The sequence below is a fragment of the Nestor notabilis genome, unplaced genomic scaffold, assembly GCF_000696875.1.
Source record: "Nestor notabilis isolate BGI_N333 unplaced genomic scaffold, ASM69687v1 scaffold2308, whole genome shotgun sequence".
Lineage (NCBI taxonomy): Eukaryota > Metazoa > Chordata > Aves > Psittaciformes > Psittacidae > Nestor > Nestor notabilis.
In genome coordinates this window covers 51,705-73,825 of record NW_009939424.1, presented here as the reverse complement: position 1 = coordinate 73,825, position 22,121 = coordinate 51,705, and the positions used below count along the sequence as shown (strand labels likewise).

Below are 22,121 nucleotides of genomic sequence, written 5' to 3'. Positions count from 1 at the left end.
GAAAGGCTAGGAGGTGAATAGCTTTGCATTAGTTTATGCTAACACAGATTGATCCTAGTAGCAAGCAATTTATTTTCCTGTGGCTTTTTATTGCCACTATTTCTGTCATACCTGCTCATATGAGGGTCAGCCCCTACAAATGTGACAGCACCTCAGACCTGTTCTCCATGGCTTGCAGAGGAGGGGGCTGCGTGGCTCTGCTGCTGGCCCCATCAGCAGTCACTGGTCATGGACAAGCCACTCTCTGTTACAGAAGCCAGACTTGGACTTGCTGCTGTGCAAGGGCAATGGGAGAAATAGCTGCTGGTAAAGGGGTGCGATGTCAATGTCCCCTCACCTTGGAGGTGGGAACTAGGGCAGCCTGGCTGTGTGGTTGGCACAGGACAGACAGACTGTGCGCCCCTCCGGCAGCCGGTCCCTCTCCCCTCCACAGCAGCAGAGCCAGCATTCCTCCCCCACAGCCCTTCTGTAACTTCCCATAATCTGTGCACAGCAGCTGCTAATCCCACCGGTTCCTAAACCAGCTTCTGAGTGTGCCCAACCCTTGTCCTACCTCAAAATAGAGCATGTAGGCTTATGGCAGGAAAACCTGTTCAGCAGCCGAGGGAAGCAGCTGAGCACCCATCGCAGTGGGTGCCCCAGCCCTCCCCGGCACAGCTCGCTCAGCCTCATATCTCTGCTTGCTTTGGCAAGCAGAGCACAGCCAGGGATCGCTCACCAAAACCTGTCTCTGTGCCTTGTGAGCTGCATCTTCTCCACTGTCCCAGGCTTTGCCCTTTCCTCAGCTGGTCATAGCACCATTTACAGTGTAGCCTGTACTCATACCCTTGTGCTGAAAATACCCAACTCATACATATGCCATTATGAAAGCACCTTTTAAAAGAGACCTCTAAGTTCTGCCTGGATACTGAGCTTTAGATTGGGTTCTTTTGCCTACACAGAGATCCAATGTTGCTTTTGGGGGTTGAACTGCAAAAGAGGGCTCTCCAGGGGAATATTTACTGAGTCAGGCAGGGAATATCTTCCCCCCCAAATAAATAAAAGCATTTAATCAAATGGATGAGAAACCCATTTCCCTTAGCATTCCACTTGCTGAAAATCTAAGTTTTGTTAGCCAAAAAGTGCACAAAACTAAAGGATTTATCTGTTTATAGCGAAGAGAAAGCCATTTGTGTTGCTTGAGGTGAGCGTGAGGAGGATCTGCATGTGTGTCTGTGTTTGTGTCTGCACGTATACTCATGTATGAGAGGGGAGGAAACCCAACAGAGGTATGATTTTATGATCTCCTACATTATTTATTAGCTGGATATTTCCACCTGCTCTGCTATATGCGACCACTGTAGGAAATTCAATGCTCGAAGGTGCCCCAGCCTCAGAGCAGAGCACACGTAGATCACAGTGGGCCAGCCCTAAGTCTACAGCACCCTTTCTTCACCCAGCCATGGGACTGAGATGAGGTTCCAGCTGGAACAGAGGCTGTTTTCACCAGCATTTAGTCCTTCATCCCCAATGCCCTGTGTTAACTTCTGACATGCCTTTGTCAAAGTAGGGCACGTGTATGTTTGCTCTCAGCTTTTTTGACATACTCTTGACAACCCCACACCCAGAATTTAGGTTCTGTATTAAATGCTGCCAAGCTGCAAGTTTGCATTTAATCAAATATGACCATTTGGGGGTTGTCAGGCTGAGAAAGGAATTGAAAATGGCTCATCATTCTTAGCTTAGTCTTTTGAAATTAATACAAATATTTCAATTCCATAATTCAGTTTTAAACTGGCTTCAGACAGTGACCATAAATACTACATCTCACCGGAGTTTTCCAGCCAAGTAATAAACCATTGGAGATAAGAGCCAGCTTGGCATTACTTCATCCCACCTCTGCATTTCTACAACAGACTGGAAGGAGATGCTTTGGGTTATGAGAACAGTTCTTGAAAATTTTCTTAACTCCTCTTTATTTTTAGTCCTCCCTGTTGAACACAGAGTGCTGGATTCCACTCACATTACTTGTGTTCAATTTTAATGTATCCATGAATCTAAGCTATGGCAGAGCTTTGCTTTTCTTTCCTTATTTCTTATTTAATTTGCCTCTTTACAAACCGGAATCTTCATTTTTGAAGAGACATATCTCTGCTTATAAATACTGCCACTATTAGCATGTGTACAAGCACAAACGCAAGCGGAACATTCGGAGCAGCTCAAATTGAAAGCACAGATTTAGGGCTTGAGCTAAAGAATATGCTGTCATTTCATTTCATTTGGAAGTTATTGAACTCTGCTTTTTAAACCCATTTTCCTTTCAAAAAGAGAAAAAAAAAACTCCAATGAGTTTTGAGTGGGAACTTTTTGAGATGTTAATGAAGGTTTTTAACTTTTCTGCATTTAATTTGGCTCCTTTTGGTCAAAAACATTTACTGAATTTGATCTGAATTTGCAAAAAAGAGAAAGTTTTGATCATCTTAAAAAACTTTTTGTCTGTGTTTGAATTAAATTTTTTTGCACTTCAAAAGAAAAACAGAAGCCTCCTAGTTAAGTATGTTTAACTCTACTCGGCACACCCTGGATTCTGCTCCTGAGGCAGGTAAGTCCTTTTAGCTCTCAGTGCCTCCGCTTCACCATCAGAATAGGGGAGATGCATTGATAACCTCTGCAGGTAATTTTGGAGCTATTGGTGGAAATTGCTACAGAAGAACATAATAGTAGAAATATTCTACAGCATGCACAGAAATTAATATATGCTTGAATGGGTGTTTTTTATCTGGTTCTGGTAATTATGGTCTAATTCTCTATTTACTCTGCATCCTGTAGAGGATTAATTTTGCTCTCCATCTCCTTTCTCTCCTAGCTTTGTTTAACCTCATACCTGTGGGTTTACGAGTGGTGGCAATTCAGGGGGTTCAAACAAAATTGTATCTGGCAATGAACAGTGAAGGATACCTATATACATCAGTAAGTAAACACTTTTCATTTTCTTCTCACTGGAATTATGGTAAGAGCTTGTAAGTTACTCATTTTCTGTTCCAAGGAATCTGCTTATGACCTATAGACATGCGATTTGACTTCAAATTGAGTATAGCAGCAATAGTCTGGTTTTATATGAATCCGTACGGGTGCACAGAATGAAACTGCACTCCTTTGATACAAACCAAAGATCCCAAAGTGAGAAATGAATAAAAAGCCTCACAACAAAAAACCCAGGCAGAAAAGATGCTTTCTTATGGTCACTGTGACTGATGGAGCTAATCAGTGCCGGGTACAGAGGGAAACAGACAACTTGATGAATCATACGTATGCCTGAATGCTTCCATATTTTCCCATATCATCTTCATTACTGTTATTAGAATGGATTAAAGTAATTTTTTTGTTGTTTGGCTCAGAAATGGAATTAGGTGCCAAAATCTTTTGGCTTCTTGTTGCTCAGTGAGTAAAGAAAGGTTTGATTAGCAGATTTGATGAAGAATGACAGTTAATTTTCAGTGGCATTTCTTAAGAGAGCAAACAATGTTTTTAGGAGAAAAAGAAAAATGATGTTTTAAAGAATAGACTATTTTCCAATTAAAAACATTTGGTTGAACAATGTTTGGGAGTTTTAAAGTCTGAATAGATTTTTCCCAGGGAGGTAAGTAGAGGAAAATGTAATTTATTATCTACTGCAAATTATGCTCTTCTATGACTAATTCCCTTAAGGTGCCTCTGGTACTGATAACAATTAAGTAAACTTACTGAAATCTCTCATTTTGTTTTGCAATCCAAGGGGCAGCTTTGCATATTTTTCCTCTTGTATCTGCCAGAGCAAAAACAAATCAGAGCTGGTTGTGCTGCAGGACAAGATTTCAGTGAACAGCATCAAACTCTGCTTTTCTTTTTACTCTGGCTGTTTACTTAGGGCAGTTAATCCACAGATCTGTTTGCAGGGCTCTAGCCACACAGCCAGATCGTGCAAAGCCCCTTTAATCCCATGTAGGCATGGTCTTGTGGCTGCACAGTGTCATTGACATTTGCACTGTGAATGTCCCTTTGAGCTGTGCAGATGCATTTCCATTAGCATCCTCAGGTGCGTTCCTGCTCCTGAAGTCCAAGCGACCACTGGGAGAATGAAGTATCATTTCTACTGTCCTTCAATGTGAGGAGGAGGGGCAGAACATAACCCTTGTTTAGATTAGGTCCAGCTTTTAGTTTGATTGGTATTTAGTCATTTTAGGCAGAACTCAGAGATTCACTTTGGTTGTAATTTTTAGTATCTGCATTGACAAGGGATAGTTCTTCATGTGGTCTCATAAGTTACCATGCAGTGTGCCTTCTTTGAATCCTTCAGCATCTGTGAATTTAACAGTTTATGGCAAAATTAACTGGTGACATCCTTCTGATTTCCCCTTAGTAACAATAGTCTTTTTAATTCCTTCATTAGGCAGCTATATTGTCTTACAATTATTCTTTCATTCTTCTTGACTCTGTTGGGCTTGGCATGGCCTTAGACAGACTTTTGTCAGGTTGCTGTGTCCCAGATTTCTATCTTTAAATACTCTTCACCAAGATGAGTGTCCATTTAATGCTGATCTACTTTGCCAAAGACAATTTCCACCCAAGTTGTCAATAATCTTTAGTTTATCATCTGACATCTTCTGGTTTGGTTGTTTTGTCGTTTAAAATAATTGTAAGAAACAGACTTGGCAGGCAAAACCTTGCTCATGTCTCTGTCAATGTGCCCAGGGCATGGATAAGGGCTGGTGAGGAGCATCTCATCTCCCCTCCTTCACCTGCTATGCAAAAAGGTTGCCAGAATTGCAGTTCCAGCACCATTTTTTGAGTGTTTCCAGCACTTCTTTTGCTGGTAATGATCCTTTCAGCAAGGGATACAGTCTGTCAGTCTGGTGCATAGGAAATAGCTCTATATTTTGGGCTGGATTCTTGGTTGATGTAAATGAGTCCCAAGAGAGCTCAGCTGATTTATGCCAGCTTGAACACTCACCTGTTCAAGGGATGCCATCAGGGAGTCTGGGGAACAGATCAGCTCAAGGAAATGACATCCATCTACACATCCTGAGGGTTTCCAAGCCCTTACAGGGATGTGTTCCCAAATGGGATTTGTCAGGAGCAGACAGATGGCAACATGGGATTGATCAGGAGCAAAAGTGCCACAAAATGCTGACAAATTCCTGACGCAAGGATATAGGGAAAAATAGAAATGTACTTAAAGTGTAGATAACTATAACAGATAGTTATACCATTTCCAGACAGAAATGAAATTAGCATTGATGATGCAATGTAATAGGGAGAGAGAACATTGTGGTCTATGTCACGATCGCTTGCTTTGGGTTTTATTGTCGCTCCAGCGCTCCAGTCATGCTTGTGTCTACGCAGAGCCGTTTCCTTCAGATTGCATTGCCAAAGGTTATAGATCCACTTGGTAAATGGCTTGAAAAATACCCTAGTGACATGTCAGCCCTGCTCCTCACCCAGCGCTACTGTCTGTGTCTTGCACCTGATAGTGCCTTTTAGCCTGAAAACACTGCACCTGACAAGGAGGCCATTAAAGTCCATGGCAATTACCCCACTGGTAAATAGGTAAACAAGACATCTGGCTTATGGGAGGATAAATGGAGGCTCAGCTAAGTGCTTTCCCACGCTCACATAGGAAAGCACATTAGGGGTAACACACCAGGTGTCCCATTTCCATGGCTCTTGCACTGAAGTGCAATATTAAATCACAGTTCCATTTCTTCTAGTGGCTGTTGCGAATTCCTGTCTTTTGTTCCTTATGGTATATTTTTTAGGTTTAGGCTGTGCAGCAACAAAATTGAATTAGTTGATTGCGAGTGTCCTGCATATCTAGAAGCCATAGTCCTTTAGGGTTGTTGGCAGAGAATATCATAGAATCATAGACTGGTCTGGGTTGGAAGAGACCTTAAAGCTCATCCAAGTTCCAACCCCTGCCACAGGCAGGGACACCTTCCACTAGAGCAGGTTGCTCCAAGCCCCTGTGTCCAACCTGGCCTTGAGCACTGCCAGGGATGGGGCAGCCACAGCTTCTCTGGGCACCCTGAGCCAGCGCCTCAGCACCCTCATAGTGAAGGATCATATATATCTGCGGATCCAGCTTGCTCATCTGTTGAGCTCTGGTTTTGGCTTTGCCTCTCCCTCCCTCGCAGTCTGCCAGGATGGTAACACAGGCATCTGACCTCAGAGGTAGCCTGCAGTGTGGTTTGCTTCTGATCCAGCAACTGTACTCCAGAATGAGATGAACTTGCTCTGTGAGGGGATCAGGGATGTATAACAAATCTGCAGAGAACAGATATCTGTAGATGGCTGCCAGAGTTTATAGATAGTTTGCGGCATCTGTCAGTTACAGCAAAAATAAGATCTTTAATGTAACGATAAAAGCTCCTTGGGGATAAGGCATCAACTCAGCTAAGAAAAAACAGAGCTACTATGTTAAAATAAACACATAATTATCTACATTTGTTACAGAAGCATGTTAAAAGTCCTGGATTCAGGGAAGGGAAGCAACCTTGGTCCTCCCCGCAGCCTCGCCCTGCACTGAGCAGTGCATGCCTCCTCTCACATTGGCTGGCAAACGTGTCTTCATATCACAGAAGAACACTACATTTGAAATGTTTGGTGTTTTAATGTAGGCAGTTTTCTGCCAAAGTGGAGGGGAGTTTGTGAAGCTGCACCTCCCAAGCCAAACACACCCTCACTATTTTATTTGGAGGGATTCTGACAGGAGCTAATGCGAGCCATACATCTTCCCACTGTTTGATGCTTGAGCATCCATGTAAAATGAAAACGCAAGGCTTGATTCATCCCTTCTTACCCCAGTGTCGTGCTGCTGCAAGATGACTTAAAACAGTGTTATGGCACTGCTGTCTTACGTAATGCAAAATGAATCATACCCTTTTGTAGTTTAGGGTGGCTTTTATTTTATCTTATTTTCCCTTCTATGAACCACCATAAACACTACACTTGAGTTTTCCAGGTTTCACACCCTGTGAATCCCTTGTGCTCTTTCGTTCTTTCCAACGAAAGTGGAAAATGTTTTAAGGACCTCTTTGTCAGGCATGCAGTCCTAGAGCTACTGCTTTCACATTGAAGTGATGGTGATGTGGCAGAGCAGGTCCTGGTGACACAGAGCACCAGCTGAGGGAAGTTCTTTAAAGGGAAGGCATGTATGTGGGTGAAGTGAATTGGGTGTATTGCTTGAATTCTACATAGGCTGAAGCGTAACCCAACACACAGCGATTTGAAGAAGACAGCCTGAGAACACCTAGCTGTGTATTTGCAGTGAACCATCATGTCAGTCTTTAAAATCAAGTAATGATGTCAATGAAATGCATATTTCTCCTATAGAACATTTCAGCCCATGTAACTGTGTGCTTGTTTAGCCTGGATACGTTGTCAGAAACTAAAACTAACTGATGCCACTCATTGCATCCTTCTGGCCAGTCTCGGGAGCCATGAAACTCAGCTTGTAAAGAGTTGGTTTCCCATCTTGTCTTGTTCTGGGTTTCTGTGATCTGCCGAAGCATTTGATTAAACAGTGTCACACATGAGTATGTTGACAGCTTCTCCTATGTTGGAGAGAGCCCTTGTCCGACCACATGCGATGGGGCCCTGTCTGTCCCCTCCTGCACCCTTTTCACCTGGAAATTTAGGACATTCATCCTTTTGTAGGATGGATATTGGGAAGTATGCTACATGGCAGAGCTGTTTGTGCTTGCTTTGTTAGCTATTGTAGGATGCCCATATTTCTGAGTTAATAGAGCTGCTGTTCATGGCTTATTTTTGCCACTTCTTGTCTGATGCATGGTTTTAAGGAGCATTTTGCCATAATACCCTGTGCAGAATTTTATCTATCATTTACCCCAAGAGAGCGTTCAGCTAACGTTGTCTTCTGTACGTAAAATAGATTATCATATGTGAGTTTGATACCTGCACAGAAAGCAAGTATTGCATGAAGAGTATACGCTGATTATAGCCAAGAGAACTGAAAGATGATTAAATTCTCAGAGTGATTCAAAACTTGGTTTTGGTGAGTTGGAGAGAAGGGAAGTTTGTGCATATTTTAATACTGAGCCGTGCAGTGGAGACCTGCTATAGCTAATGGGAATGGCTGGGGCATTTATAATGAATTACTGGCAAAGAGCATTTTTCCACCTCAGGGAGATAGCACAAACCAAGAGATAGGGAAAATAATCAAAAGCTTCATCTAGTTAAATTTGCATGTCAGTATAAATCATGGTTTACCATGCAGACTATACCTTAATGTAGTTCATTCTCTTCAGTGATAGGGTCTTAGATACAGCTGCAGCACATCCTTCTTTTCATCACAACACCTTGCTCTGTGCTGGATAAATGTGCAACATCCTCACAGTGAGGAAGGCAGCTCTGGCATTGTGCTGACAGCCCTGACTGCTCCCACTGCGAAGGCAGGAGAGGAGGCAGGAGAGGTGCGGGATCAGGAGCATGCTCTAAGGGTGTTCCCAGGTATGGCAGGACCAGCCTGAACTGATAAACGTTTTCTGACACCTTCAACCACAGCCACTGCTCTAAATTATGCCAGCAGCTAAACTCAGCAGATGCACACAGTTGTACTGTGCATCTTACAGTGTCTTACAGTGGTATTGCAGCATCCCTGAGGATACTGGCCAGCGCCCAGCATGGGAGAAGCTTGGTGGGTCTCCATGCAGCATCATAGGCTCCTGATTGCCCTGCCCAGACAGGCACTCCCTGGGTCAGGTTGTGTTCACAGGCTCAGCCTATTACTGGGGGATCTGACCATGAGTTTTGGGGTTTAGTCGTGAGCTGGACTGTGCAGAAGGGACCAGCAGCCTGGGCTGAGCTTGCTGTGCCTGTCTAACCTCGCTCTGTGATGTGGGATGCTCCTGGAAGTTGGGTCCCTGAGGAAGCAGAGCGTTATCCTGCAGCAGGGCTTCCTTAATGAGATATGTGCTGGTCTTTCCTAATGATACACACTCAAGCTGAGTGGTGGGGCTGAGAGATGGATGCAGCTTCCTTCAGGTGTTTGTCTGCTGCGGTCAGTGTGGTTCCAGATTTCAGGAGGCAGACTGCCTGGTGTCCTCAGCAGAGAAGCAGCGAGGGCATCACTCTCCCATGGGAGGATTATTAGGAGATTCAGCAAGCTGAAAGTCTTGGAGCTGTTATGCTGCTTTTCTCTACAAATCACCCCCAGGCATCTGAAATCCACAGAGGTGTTGCTGTGCATCCATCCCTCGCTGCAGGTGGTGGGAGCTGAGGATACTCAGCACCTTCCAAGATGAGGTTTCATACGAGGAGCCCAAGCATGAGAAAGTGCACTGCCAGATCCTGACAGACCTGCAGTTAGGTGCCTGTGCAATGGTTTCCTGACAGAGTGGCTGTTAAAAATCAGCAGGGAAATTGCTGTTTGTGCAGGAGCAGTTTTGATGTCCTGTGAGATAAATCGTATACATGTGAAGCAGATAAAAGACTAAAAGTGCATCTACTCTCCTTGTTAGTCATTTGATAATCAATGACGAAGTCCTGTGTGAAAAGACAGAAAGTCTTTGTAGGCTCAGACTTCAGATGTTGCTCAGAGCAGACATTTGGGTCTCAGCAAGCTCAGGTATGTGTCTGAAATGCTAATGTAGCTCGTAAGCCCAGATTTTCAGTCCATTGCACTGCTCACTGGGCTCACAGTGACCCAAAACCATCTTAACGCCAAAGACGACCCTTGGCAGAATTTGGAGCTGGACCCTAGTTTGATACTCTGGCACCTCGGTTACACACCATTTGCTTCCAGCATCATTTTTCAGCCCTGCACCAGCAAACAAGGAGTAGTGACTTCCAGGACTTCCAAGCTACTCACAGCTCCTCGCCATCACATTGCAAAGCATGTTTGGCAAGCGGGAGTTGTAAGAAGATGAGGACTCCAGCAGACGGTGTGAGTTGCAAAGTATGAGAACAAGAGCACTGCCAGGTTCTCAGCGTGCTCAGTGGGGATTGTAGTTCAGATCACCAAACACGGGATTACGTTGCTATGATTCAGCAGAGCCAAGGAGAAATGTGCCACTTCTCTCTCCTAAACTTGGTGTGGGTGCTACACGTTGTGACCCAGGGTGTAGGTGCCTGCGGGGTGATACGTGTGCCTGGGTGTGTATTAATATTTATGTGGATTTTTGAGTCGTTGCTTTTTTTCCCCCTGATACATATAAAATATCAAGCTCAGGAGGAAGATCGCTTCCCAAACTTACTCTGGTTTTTTAGAATGTGGCTTAATGAATAGAAAACACCATTATGAAGCCTCAGCTCCTTTCCTACGCTTGCCTTCCCTTCTAGAAAGCTGTGTGCCTCCCCTACATCTGCCCAGAAGGGCTTCCCCTCCCTCTCGTGCTGCAGGTTGAGCTAATGAGCAGCTCTTGTCACAGTGACTCAGCAGCGCTTCTGCCTCGTTACGCTCACACTGAAACCTGCCGACAAGATGGCTTACCCCGACGGCGCTCACTGCCAGCTGAAAATGCCCATGTGAGCGTGAACATCTCAACAAGGATGCTGGCACAAGCAAAGTCAGTCTCCAAGGACTCCCCAGACTAACAGGAGTGGGTTGGTACTGGAAAACAAACTCGGAACTTGAGGAGAAACTAACCCAGGATGACACCAAAACACCAGGATTCAGCATGGTTATTAAATCTGCAGATGTTTTCCACTGAGCACATCGTTCTGCTGAGGAGCTCAGTGCAATGGGATGTTGAGGATTTCATCCTATCTGTGGGTTCAAATATCATTTAGGTGTATTCTTGAAAGAAAAATGCTGCAAAATACAATGATGCCATGTTTGGCTTAGAAATCTCATAGAGGCATAGAATAATATAGAATGGTTTGTGTTGGAAGGGACCTTAAAGCTCACCCAGTTCCAACCCCCTGCCACAGGCACAGACACCTTTCACTAGAGCAGGTTGCTCCAAGCCCCTGACCTTGATCACTGGCAGGCTTGGGGCATGTCCTGAAATCATGGCTCACCAGAGGCTGGGGAGGTGTGCTGAGAAAATACCGGGATAAGATTTGTTCCCTTGTTCTTATACTCTCCTGTAGGCATCTGCAGTGGCTTGAGAAAGAAGCGACCTCACTGCTCAGTCCTCTTGCTGTGTTTGTTAATGTTTCCCTTATGGGTTAGTTTTCAGGAGGCCGTTGCTGCTCTCATCAGTGTTAGTTAACCCTGGTTCAGGATATGCAGGATAAGTGTTTGTGGTAAGAGTATGGGATGGACTCTAGAGGAAATGGAAGTGTGCCTGTTCCTGCACATGCATGTTCCTGCACCTGTTGTTGTGTGTGGCTGTTGTGCAGGGCAGGACGTGGAGCTTCGGCTGTTGCAGCAGTGCTAAGACAAACAAAACTTGGTAGTTCCTGTGCTAAAAGTAAGTAAAGGGCAGTTCAGTTCCCAAAAATGACTATCCATCAATCCAGGCTGGCACTGGATTGACAGAACAGATCTGTCGTGTGGGGGTATTTGGAGTCACTTTGTTATACACATTTGGATGTCTTTTTATCCTCATATAGCCCTGCAGTTGCAACAGTGCTAAGAGGAAGTAAATTCATCTCTGTTCCTACTTGGCAGCCTCAAGAGGAATGTTTACTGCTTTCTGGCCGTTTACCTCCTTGCAAACCCACTGAAAGCATCCTTTTCCTGACAGAACTTTTATTGCAAGTGATGAGGTGCAAAAACTGAGAACCTAGCTTGCCTGTGAAAGTTCACATTGCATTTGCAGCGTTGCCAGTCAACAGGCATCTTCTGAAACGTCTACTAAGCAAAACCAGTGGGGAGTCAGTGGGCAAGAAAAAGGGGTCGTTATCCCCAGGATTCTGAGTTTTATGGTTGCTTTTAGGAAGCGCAGCACAACTGAAGGGGGTTTCCAAAGGAAACTCTCTTCTTTCAGTCATAGAGAGCCTGAATACCATCCTCTTGGCATGACTTCTCAGTACCAAAACCAGAGACAACTGTGTGAGTCCTAGAAAGCAGGATAAATGCGGTACGTGGTATAGAAGCTAGGCTGGGACAAAGGAAATAGAAAAGCTGTCATATTTAGATTATACATTTGAAGCCTTGGTTTCAGAAGCTAACATTTCCATAGAAAAGCTGATTCTTGGGGTTAGACCTGCTGAATTTTTGGATGGAAAATCTAAAAAGGGACTAGGAAAGAAAACAAGTCTGTTGAATCAAAATTGGATCAAGAAACTTGCATTTCCATACTGAAATGCTTTCAGTAGGATTAACAAAGGGATGCAAAATTTAGAATGGATTAGGGAGTCTTTGAAGTCCAATATAAGAGCTTTTACCAGCAGATGGGATGGTTTAAATAAGTGAACTGATAAGACCTTTCATATTTTATGTTCTGTGGATGCTACAGGTGCTATCACATTGTTTTTCATTGTTGTAATTTTACCCAAACAGCACTGAATATTGAGCTGTATGGCTCTTGTAAGATGAAATCCACTGGGGAGCTCAGCAAAACAGGCATGATAATTGGTGAAGTACAGTTCTGTTTATTTAAAGCCTCAGGAGGTATCTGAAAATCAGAGCACTAGTTTCAAGACGCACAGTGCAAGAGGCTGGCTGCTTTATAAAGCACTATTCCCCTTCCCTTACTCTGATGACTTTGCAGATTAATGAGGGAGTCAGTTTAGACCCTCTATCCTCATCCCCAGGAAATTTTCAGTTGTTAAAATATCCTGTTACGAGATGCAGTGTTCCTCTTGAACCCAAGTATTGGTGGGACCTTGCATTTGAGATGACTGGGAATGGGCAAACCTCAAAGGACTTGTGAGGGCATGTTTCCTCAAATGACAGCTCCAGGACCTCATGTTAAAACAAAATGGGTCTAGCAAACTGAAAAGAGTGGGATGTTCCTCACCCTGCCAGTATTCACAGCCTCCAGCTAAACTGGAAGACCAATAATGAAGTAAGTATTAAGTATTTTTAAAATAAGGATACTTTGTGGAGCTGGTACACAAATCAAAAGCAGAGCTTCATCAAAACGAAGGTTTCAGTTCAGGTTTTAGGCAAAAGTTGCCATCAATTCCCATAGCGTTCTTGTTATTTCACACCAGTGTGATCAGATCTAGAGAATCATCTGCTGCCAGCTGAGCCATATTGACACTGACAGAAGGCACAATAAGCTCAGAGTAAATAAGTGAATGGTCTGAAACAGAACAAAAAGCCAAAGAAATTCTAATAAGTGGAATAGACACAATACAAAGCGCAGATCTGTTCCCTTTACCTGATGAACTAAGAGTTTAATGGGCTTGATATTGCAAGCCCTTTCTCGTGTAAGTAATCCTTACTCAAGCAAGCAGTTTCATTGACTGCCTGCCAGAGGATGAATTAATTTATCTGAGGAAGATTTTAAGGATCTGGACAAGGCAGCCATTGATTTGCAAGATGAAATTTCTCTCTGATTAAAAAATGAACGGAGCATTTGTGAGACCAACGAAACTTAATGACTAAAATAAATCCATGCTTGCCTGGAGATAGGTCTCAAGGCCTGGAATGGCCATCAGGAACAGGAAGAGCAGCAGACCTCAGTCCTGGATGCCCAGAGGGTTTGTTTGGTGTCATGGGCAAGACTTGAGACGTTGGCTTGGAGCCTTCCCTGGAACAGAATGCCCAGGGCTTCATTTGGAGCTGGACTAATGCCTTTCCTACGGAATAGTTCAGTAAGTGCAGAACCACATGTTGTGTTGCTCACAAACAATCTCTCTCTTCAAATGCCTCAGATTTGCTTTGAGGACTTAAAATTTCCTGGCAGACCCATGTGAAAACCTCTAGTTTTCCAGGTGTGGTGGAACTTTAGCAGCAGGCTCTTTCTGCAGTGCTATCAAGACACCAGGAGCATCATGATAAGGTTCACCAGTACAGCCTACCGTCTTGCATGCCTGGTGCCGCAGGTGAGCAGGGATGACCGAGTTTGTGTTATCACTGTTGGTCATCACGAAACTGGAGGCAGCTTCACTCCCCTGCTTTTGAAGATCTTGACTTTAATTTATGCTTTAGCTGCATGTGTGTGAAACAAAGATTTGCTGGGTATTCTGGACAGTGGGAGCTTGCTCCGTGGGCGCAGTTCAGCACAGACTTCTTTAGGCTTTTGCTTGGGGAAATTATTGCAGCTGTGTTAGAAAAGACCTGGAAGAGCTTTATGCAAATTGTTGATTTCTACCACATTAGTTAATTGTTTCCCGAATTTACATTTCTAATCAGTGAGAGGCCAAAAAACCACCTGTACTCTCTAAGCATTGCATTAACAGTTTAGATTTCTTTTAATTGCACTTGTAGGAACAATACCAGAATGGCAAGTCTCGATTGTAGATAACTTGTAGCTCTTAGAACTCAACTACAAATAATGCTTTTCTTCATAAAATCATGTCCAGAGCAGTGGCAGGGAGAACATATTCCCTGCTCATCAATCAATAGCCATTGCACTGATGATGTATCTTCAGCATTGACCTGATAGCACTAAAAACACATGTTTATGCACCATCTCCATCACAGAGCCCAGGCAGTGTTGTGTTTTGAGGCCATACAGCAATTTCCCCACAGTGCATCCCTGAAGGTCTTGAGACTTTCAGCTGAGAAGGAGGGAGTTTGATCTGCAAGTGGCTTGGGAATAGCTGTACTAAGGAAACCAAGCTCCCTTCATGCTGTTAACTGAGAAGATGAGTCCAGTCACCCTGGCTTGGCTGTGAATCATCTGATGAAGCTTCATTTGCTACCCAACAGCAAACCCTCTGCACTTGCAGCCTTTCATTTTGTTATCACAGGAATGACAGTAAAATAAGACAAGTGATATTTTTTCCCCTCTCATTTAATACCAGGCTTTCTGTTGTCGAGCTGTTTTGTTTCCCCCTGGCTCTGACAGTTTTCTAAACAGCAGTGACTTCTCTTAAGAAACAATTGGAGTTAATGTGGGTAATTGCGATAGTTGTGGCCTTTACTTTTTGATATAGCAATTATTCAATCTGTACTTTTTACTGAGCCAAGCAATGTTGGTAAAATTAAGTTGTCATTAGACTGATCTCTCTGGAGACTGTTCGCTACAGTGAGGCCAAATCCGAACATCTCTACTCTTCCTCAAAGCAAATGTTGAGTAACTTAGAACTGAGTTCCCTGAGCCTTGCACCCTTTCAGGTTGTACCTTCCACACACCCCTATCACTGTGCCAGCTGCAGCGGGGCCACGCACATTATGAAGAGACGAGTCTGGTCATTTGACTGCTGTTTTGGCATTTTGAAAGCTCTGCTGCTAGGAGTCTTGTGAGGTTTTACAGGTCATGTAGTTCTTAAACTGAAATCAAAGCACTTGAAGCTGGAGGTAGGACAGCAGTAAATGCAGGGGATATGTAAATGGCCCAAATTGCTCTCATAAGTAGAGTTTTGTTAGTTTATATTGATTACCTCAAAAATAGATATTTTCCTTCCACCTTCCTGAAATGTGGGTTCACAAAACTACAGAAAACTTTGGTTTTGTCTCATCTTCAAGGTCCTTGGGAAAAGTCTTTAGAGATAGCATTATTGCATCAGTACCATCCTGATGCTACAGCTATTTAGTTTCTTATTATACTGCTAAGGAACGTAGCTGGTATAAGGAATACCGCAAAGCTAGCGCTATGTTTTAACTTCATAGCATGGATTTCATTTCCACTCATGATTCAAGCACTCGTTCAACCCTTCCTGAACGCTTTCTACTGGTGCAGATATTAATCTGTTGCTCACATTGGTGTATAAGATTTAGGAGGAGGTAATTGTGCCCCTAAGGCTAATTGCATCATCTCTGAAAGACTGGGTGTGAATAATGCTTTGCTATGGCTAGTTAGAAGTGGAGCGTTCTGCTTGAAGAGTTCTGTGCATGCAGGCCAACAGTCCCTGATAATACCAGTACCTCCTTGAAAGCTTTTTGCAGCCCATCACATATGAGCAGCTATCATGCCTGTTCAGCAGATGTGAGAAAGCTGGGCTTATTATCAAGCTCTATTTGTTAATTGGGATATTAGGAGTAAATAATTGTATTTCTGCTTAAAGAACCCAAGTTTTTTGTCATTTACAGTCACTGGGATCAATCATGCCCACGTCCTGAATCCATCAAAGTCTTTTCAAGGCTATGACCTTGCCTACCAAGTCCCACCACTGGTTTGGTTTTATGGTTGAGTAATAAATGCTAAGGGGTTGCAGTTGGAATAGGGATAGTCAGACACTCAGCAGTCACTGTAGCCCTTTTCTAATACTAGCAGCTCTGGGAAGGCCCCTGATTAGAGCAATCACTACTTCAGAGCATGCTGCTGATGCAAAAGAGTTGCACTGGGATGCGCAAATAGCAAACTGGAACCTTCAAAGGGAGCATGTGGAATGGCTCTTATCAGTCCTGGTGTCCACCTCTCCAACGTTTATTTTGCACATCTTGCTTTCTTTCCTAACAAATCACGTCAGCATTTATCACTATTCGTGTCACTCTGTCCCTTACCAAGTGTTTTTTCAGTATGTGCTATTGCATGGCACTGTATACAACACAAAGAGCCCTGTGCAAGTGGTGGTTCAGCTCAGAAGAGCTCATTTCATTTCTCAATATGATTGATGTCCATCATCAATTTGGATGTTGCACATCTGCCCTCAAGCATGAGTGAACTGCCCCTAGTGAAGAGTTTGAGTGCTCTTACAGAGCCTCCTCCCTGAGCCCTGGTTTGAGTGGCATTCTGCACAGGATGCTGCAACGGCTGATGCCCAAGAGGCTACAGGTATGGGGGAGACCTTATAAAAGTATTCCAGTACCTAAAAGGGGCATACAAGAAATCTGGAGAGGGACTTTTACAAGGTCAGGTAGTGACAAGGACAAGAGGGAATGGCTTTAACTTGCCAAAGGGGACATTGAGATGAGCTCTGAGGCAGAAGCTCTTCCCTGTGAGGGTGCTGAGGCGCTGGCACAGGGTGCCCAGAGAAGCTGTGGCTGCCCCATCCCTGGCAGTGTTCAAGGCCAGGTTGGACACAGGGGCTTGGAGCAACCTGCTCTAGTGGAAGGTGTCCCTGCCCGTGGCAGGGGTTGGAGCTGGATGAGCTTTAAGGTCCCTTCCAACATAAACTAGGCTGGGATTCTATGATTCTACACAGAATAGGTGTGAGCCAGGCTGCTCTAATTCATGACTGTTCCTACAGAGGCATTGGTGCAGGGGAGGGTGAGGTGGGATGTAACCACAATGCATAGCCACATGCAGTGGTGAAAGGTTCACGCTGAGTCCTGGTGGTCTGACCTTTACTTACAGAGGCTCCCAGGCTTCAGTATCTTTAGACCCTTCCCCAAACTGGTGAAATAGATATATACAGGTTTACATTATGCATAATACGCAGCCAGCTCAAAAACCAGCTTGTATCAAAACCTGATATCTCAACTGCTCAGGCATTATTGAAAATGGAGGTGGAGAAAGATCTGAGATTAAATTGGGTGCTAAACGCTTCAGCTAGGCAATATTCTCTGTGCTGAGCCAAAGCAAGCCCCAGTGTCCATGGACCACCTTAGTTCTCATGCGCTTAAGTCCACACATGTCTTGTAGGAGAAAGACAAATGGTAAAAAATAGCTGAGCTCTTCCTGTTCGGTTTTGTTGCATCCTGGGGGAAGGATAAGAGCAGTAGTAACACTTTCATGTCTCCTACTTTTTAAGCCTCTGAACATCAATCATTGGGACCACAGTGCGCAGAAGGCTGGTGCTTGGCCAAGCTGTGGCCCTGCAGTGTCAAATCCATTGCTACCTCCAGCAAGGTCAGGTTTTCATGCTGATAGTTTCATTTGCAGGGCTGTGTTTGCAAGCTTTTGGAAGGAGATGAGGCATGCCCTTCTCCAGCAGCTCTTTTCCTCTACCCATTCATTCATCTCCTTTTCTTTCTGTGAGTCTTCATGTGCGTATCACCCAGGGAAGGGAAGCAACCACCCAAAAATCCTATTACTCTTCAAGATGACCTTTTCCTGGGTGATATTGTGATCCTTTTGTCCTTAGTGAGCTCCTGGTATCCCACGTAGCAAACACCTTGCCATGCAGATGTGTGGAAATTTAAAGTACAGTCATCTAAGCCTGGAAAAAAAGAGAATGTCACTTTAGAGCCCAGTAATGGATGCACAGTACAACTGTTATCACTGTGGAGTGGAGCAAGAAACCTTTCCCAAGACCTTGGCTATTCTCCAGTGGTTTTCCCCTCGCCTGTGTGCCTTACAGTGGATGGAAGCAAATTAAGGATCTGAGTCCAACCCTCTGCCCCTGTCTATCTGGCACAGTCAAGAAGACTGGTTGAGATCAAGCATATAGGGATGAGGGAGGATTGGAGACCCACATCTAGTCCTCCCCAGTGCGAAGAGGATGGATAGTAACTGAAAACTTATAGGTATTTCTTCATCATTTGAACATTGTGCTTGCTTGGTTTGGTTATTAAAGCTTCTCTGTTACTTCAGCTGACTGTCCTCCAAATCCTGTATAACAAATCCAGGAAGATTTGACTGGCAGCAAGCAGTGGATATTTACATCTCAGAAATCATTGCTTTTATTTCAGCAGCAAGGTTGGGAATAGGACCTCAAGGACATGGTGGCATATAAATTCAGATTCACCTGTTTGTGTACTTTTCTCCTCTTAAATAAGACACTTTTCCTATGAAGTGCTTCATAAGAAAGATCTTTGAGACGCTGTCTGGAGAATAGAACATTTCAGATGTAATGAATCCTGTTACAAACAGATGATGTATTGTGATTTTCTTGTGTTGCAGCACAACAGTGAAGTGTATTTTGTAGGGCCTTGGAGAGTGAATGTATTTAATAATTGGTATAGAAAGAAATTGCAGATGATTTGGAAACTATGGTGACTCAAAAGTTGTGGCTTTATTTAGGCACAGATAACAGCCAGCTAAAAAACTTTCGCATCCCCTTTTCATCTTGTATTTTCTTTATTTCCTATTTCTCTTCTTCTGGAAGTTAATGCAGCTACTGTGGCATAACAGCAGACTGTTGGAAAGCAAATGAGGTGTCTGGGAGAATTTTATTTACACTTATTTCTTAACTAAATTTATCAGAGAGAAGTACATCAGGACAATGTTGCTCTGTTTCCTTAAGCGTATGTACTGTGTCTGTGTGCCTGCTTGGTCATAGAATCATGGAATGGTTAGGGTTGGAAAGGACCTTAAGATCATCTGATGAGATGTCTGACTCTACTCCTGATAACACATATTATGTCATGAAGTAAAGCAGCAGGGTAAGGAAGAGAGAGCTGGCCTGCTCATGGCCATAAGGAAAGGAACATTGCAGCATAGTTCAACTCTTACCAAATCCAGGGGAGGCCACTAAGGAAGAAGGAATGCGCCCAGGTTGGGAACCATTAACAGTTATGCTTTACTAGACACTAAAGAATCCAACTGCTTAACCAAGCCCCTGGGGCAAGAGGCTCTGTTCACTGCTTGTGAAAATACCAGTTTTTAAGGCCCAGCTCTGTAGCTGGACTATTGGTAATCTCTGGTGTATTGGGTACCACTGAGGATATAGCCAAGAGCAAGGTCAGTGGCAGTTTCTTATGGTCAGAGTCAGAGAATCCTCACTGAAATACTTGTCCAGAGGCCGGGAGTGCAGTAAACTGGTGTTCTTGGCTATGTTACCTACTGTACAACAGTATTTAAGAAGCAAGCTGCATCCAGGAAGCTGTTAGATTTGGCAGTTGTTCACTCTTTTGGCTGTGTGGCGTGCCACAGCTCCATTTATCTGTAATGTTGCTTGCAATGGGCAAAGGTGGCAAAAACTCAAAGTTAGGGCAATGTCAAAGTTAGGGCAATGTCTGTAAATCAAAGGAACACGTTAGTAATATTCACCATTACTTAAAAGGCTAAATGGCACTCATAAGGACATTTGTTGTAAGACAGGAGAGGATTTTAATCATAAAAGCATTCCTGAGTCAATTTGTGTGCTTTATCTTCTTAGATGTGGCTCTGGTCCTAAAAGCAGAGAGCCAATAGGACAGCATCAACCTGCAGCACTTCTGTTTCCAGGATGTGAACTGGGAAAGCATGTATTTGTCTGTGTGTATTTTAAATGCTTAGCTTGTCCTTTAAACCCAGCAGATCAATCAAAATACCATAGTTCTTTGGAAAAGAAAAGGCATTCTCATTAATTTTCATCACCCACATGTAGCTTATTGCATTATACTGAAAAATCTCATCTAAGAAATCCTTTCATAATGCAATATGCTGCAGAGTGAAAAAATGGAACCATTTGCCCCCTGTGTATTTTGTCTTTCAGGGATCTGGATGATACCACTACTCTGTTGGTTGTAGCAAGTGTGTCTTTGCTAACCTAGATGCACTAATGTAATTCATCAAGGTGCACAAACACTGTTTGCTTAGAACTGGCTTTGGTAGGCTTAACACCTCCCTCTTTGGAAACTTCCTCCAAGTGTAGAAGTTTAGCAGAGTGCCAGCAAATGCAACTATCAAAGTAGTAGGCTCCATTTAAACATTGGGATTGTCTATTAAAGACATATTCCACCTTCCATCCTTGGTGCTTTACCTCTGCTCCATTGCTCTTTGCCATTTAGATCTAAGCATGTCAATGTTCTAACAGCCCAAGGAGCCTCAGCTATCACAGAGCATCATGGCAATGTGATGGTGGTGCCTGGCATCTGAGGTGTCCTGGGGGCATTAGCAAATGTCCTGCTGAGCTGGTGGACAGGCATCCCCCCAGCCTGGTGACATGCCCAAGCCACCATCAGCAGAGCTCATGTTGAAACACAGTCTGGGGAGGCCGAGGTGCAGAATTCAGAGGGTTTCCCATCAGACGGGGTGAGTTTTCATCCTTTTTGGCTAGCACAAGCTACGATAAGGAATGAATTTGCTTGAGGAGCAGCAATGCTTATGCCCAAAGATTTTGCATTATGAAGGGCTGGTGCAGGCACTGAGTGTCCAAGACATGTGTATCCTCATTCCTATAGCACAGGACTCCCACTATGTGCGTGAAGTCAGTAGACCACTGAACATGGCTCTCCCAGCTGTCACTGTGCCAGTGCTTGAGTACCTTTTCCACCCCAAGGCAGAGTCCAGGCAGCTTCCTTTACTGGGAGCCCCCAGACACCCCACAATCCCCACTGTTCCCCTCAGGTGCTTTTTAAGCTACAACTCTTCTGGTTTAGGCATCAATAATTCTCTTCACAGCTTTTATCTGGGTAAGAAAGAGACAAAAACATCTATCTGCTGTTCATTACTGTCATTGACCAGTCAGCAGCACAAGAGTGTCTGTCTGCTGCCAGTGCCCTTCCCTGAGATGATAAAAGACAACCCAATTCAAGGTAGGCCAGGGTTTATTAACAGAAGTCGTTGTTAATGAAGAAGAACAGATTAGTCAAGAGAGAATTCTAACCTGCAGAGCCTCATCTTATCTGTTAGTCTCTTTTTCCTTGATATTTTCTGCTCCAAGAGTAAAAACTTTAATATAAGCCCTACGTTTTTTGCATGCATGCATATTCAGGGTTGTAAATGAAAGGAGAGTGACAGTTTTGCATTTAGTAACTTCACACCCACACACCTCTTTTCTTTCTGATGCTGACACTTCAGCCTTTGAAACAGCTCCCAAGAGCACCTCAGATGCAGAGAAGCGAGATCTAAAGAGGGAACCTGGACCTGCTACTATTTGCACATGGCACCTGGAAAGTGCTTTGAAGAAGGGCTCTTTTGGAGATGAGTAGCTCAGAAATTGTTTCTCATTAACTCAGGAGAAAGCCTAAAGCCAGTTTAAAGAAGAGACTGAGTGTGTGAAGTTGTCTAAGGGCTTGTTCAAATCGGGGAGAGAAGTGAAAATCCTGTACCAGTGACATTAAAGGTGGGCTGGGCTCTCCTCCTGCCCACATGACAGGACATTGGCTTTGGTGGGACTCCAAGCAGGTTTTCAGAACCCAGAGGGGCTTCTACTGCCTTTTGCTTACCAGTGTGCATGAGCATGGGGTGGATTTGTGGGTACCTGCTGCCCTGCATCCCTCTGCATCCTCAGCAGCGAGGCAGAAAGATGCTGTGGCTGTTGGTTATGCCCAAACCCCTTCACTGGCGTGGTCCTCTCCTTGCAAGGGGGAGCAAAAGTTGAGTTATTGCCTG

General features: G+C 44.0%; 1 protein-coding gene across 1 annotated transcript in view; it reads left to right on the top strand.

The window, feature by feature from the left end:
- FGF13 (fibroblast growth factor 13) overlaps nt 1-22,121 on the top strand; it is a gene marked incomplete at its 5' end in the record, with an annotated part of 59,039 nt that overhangs the window by 5,268 nt on the left and 31,650 nt on the right. The window contains one exon of the mRNA XM_010019833.1: nt 2,846-2,949. Within this exon, the coding sequence (XP_010018135.1) occupies nt 2,846-2,949 (104 nt within the window). The remainder of the gene's footprint in view (nt 1-2,845; nt 2,950-22,121) is intronic.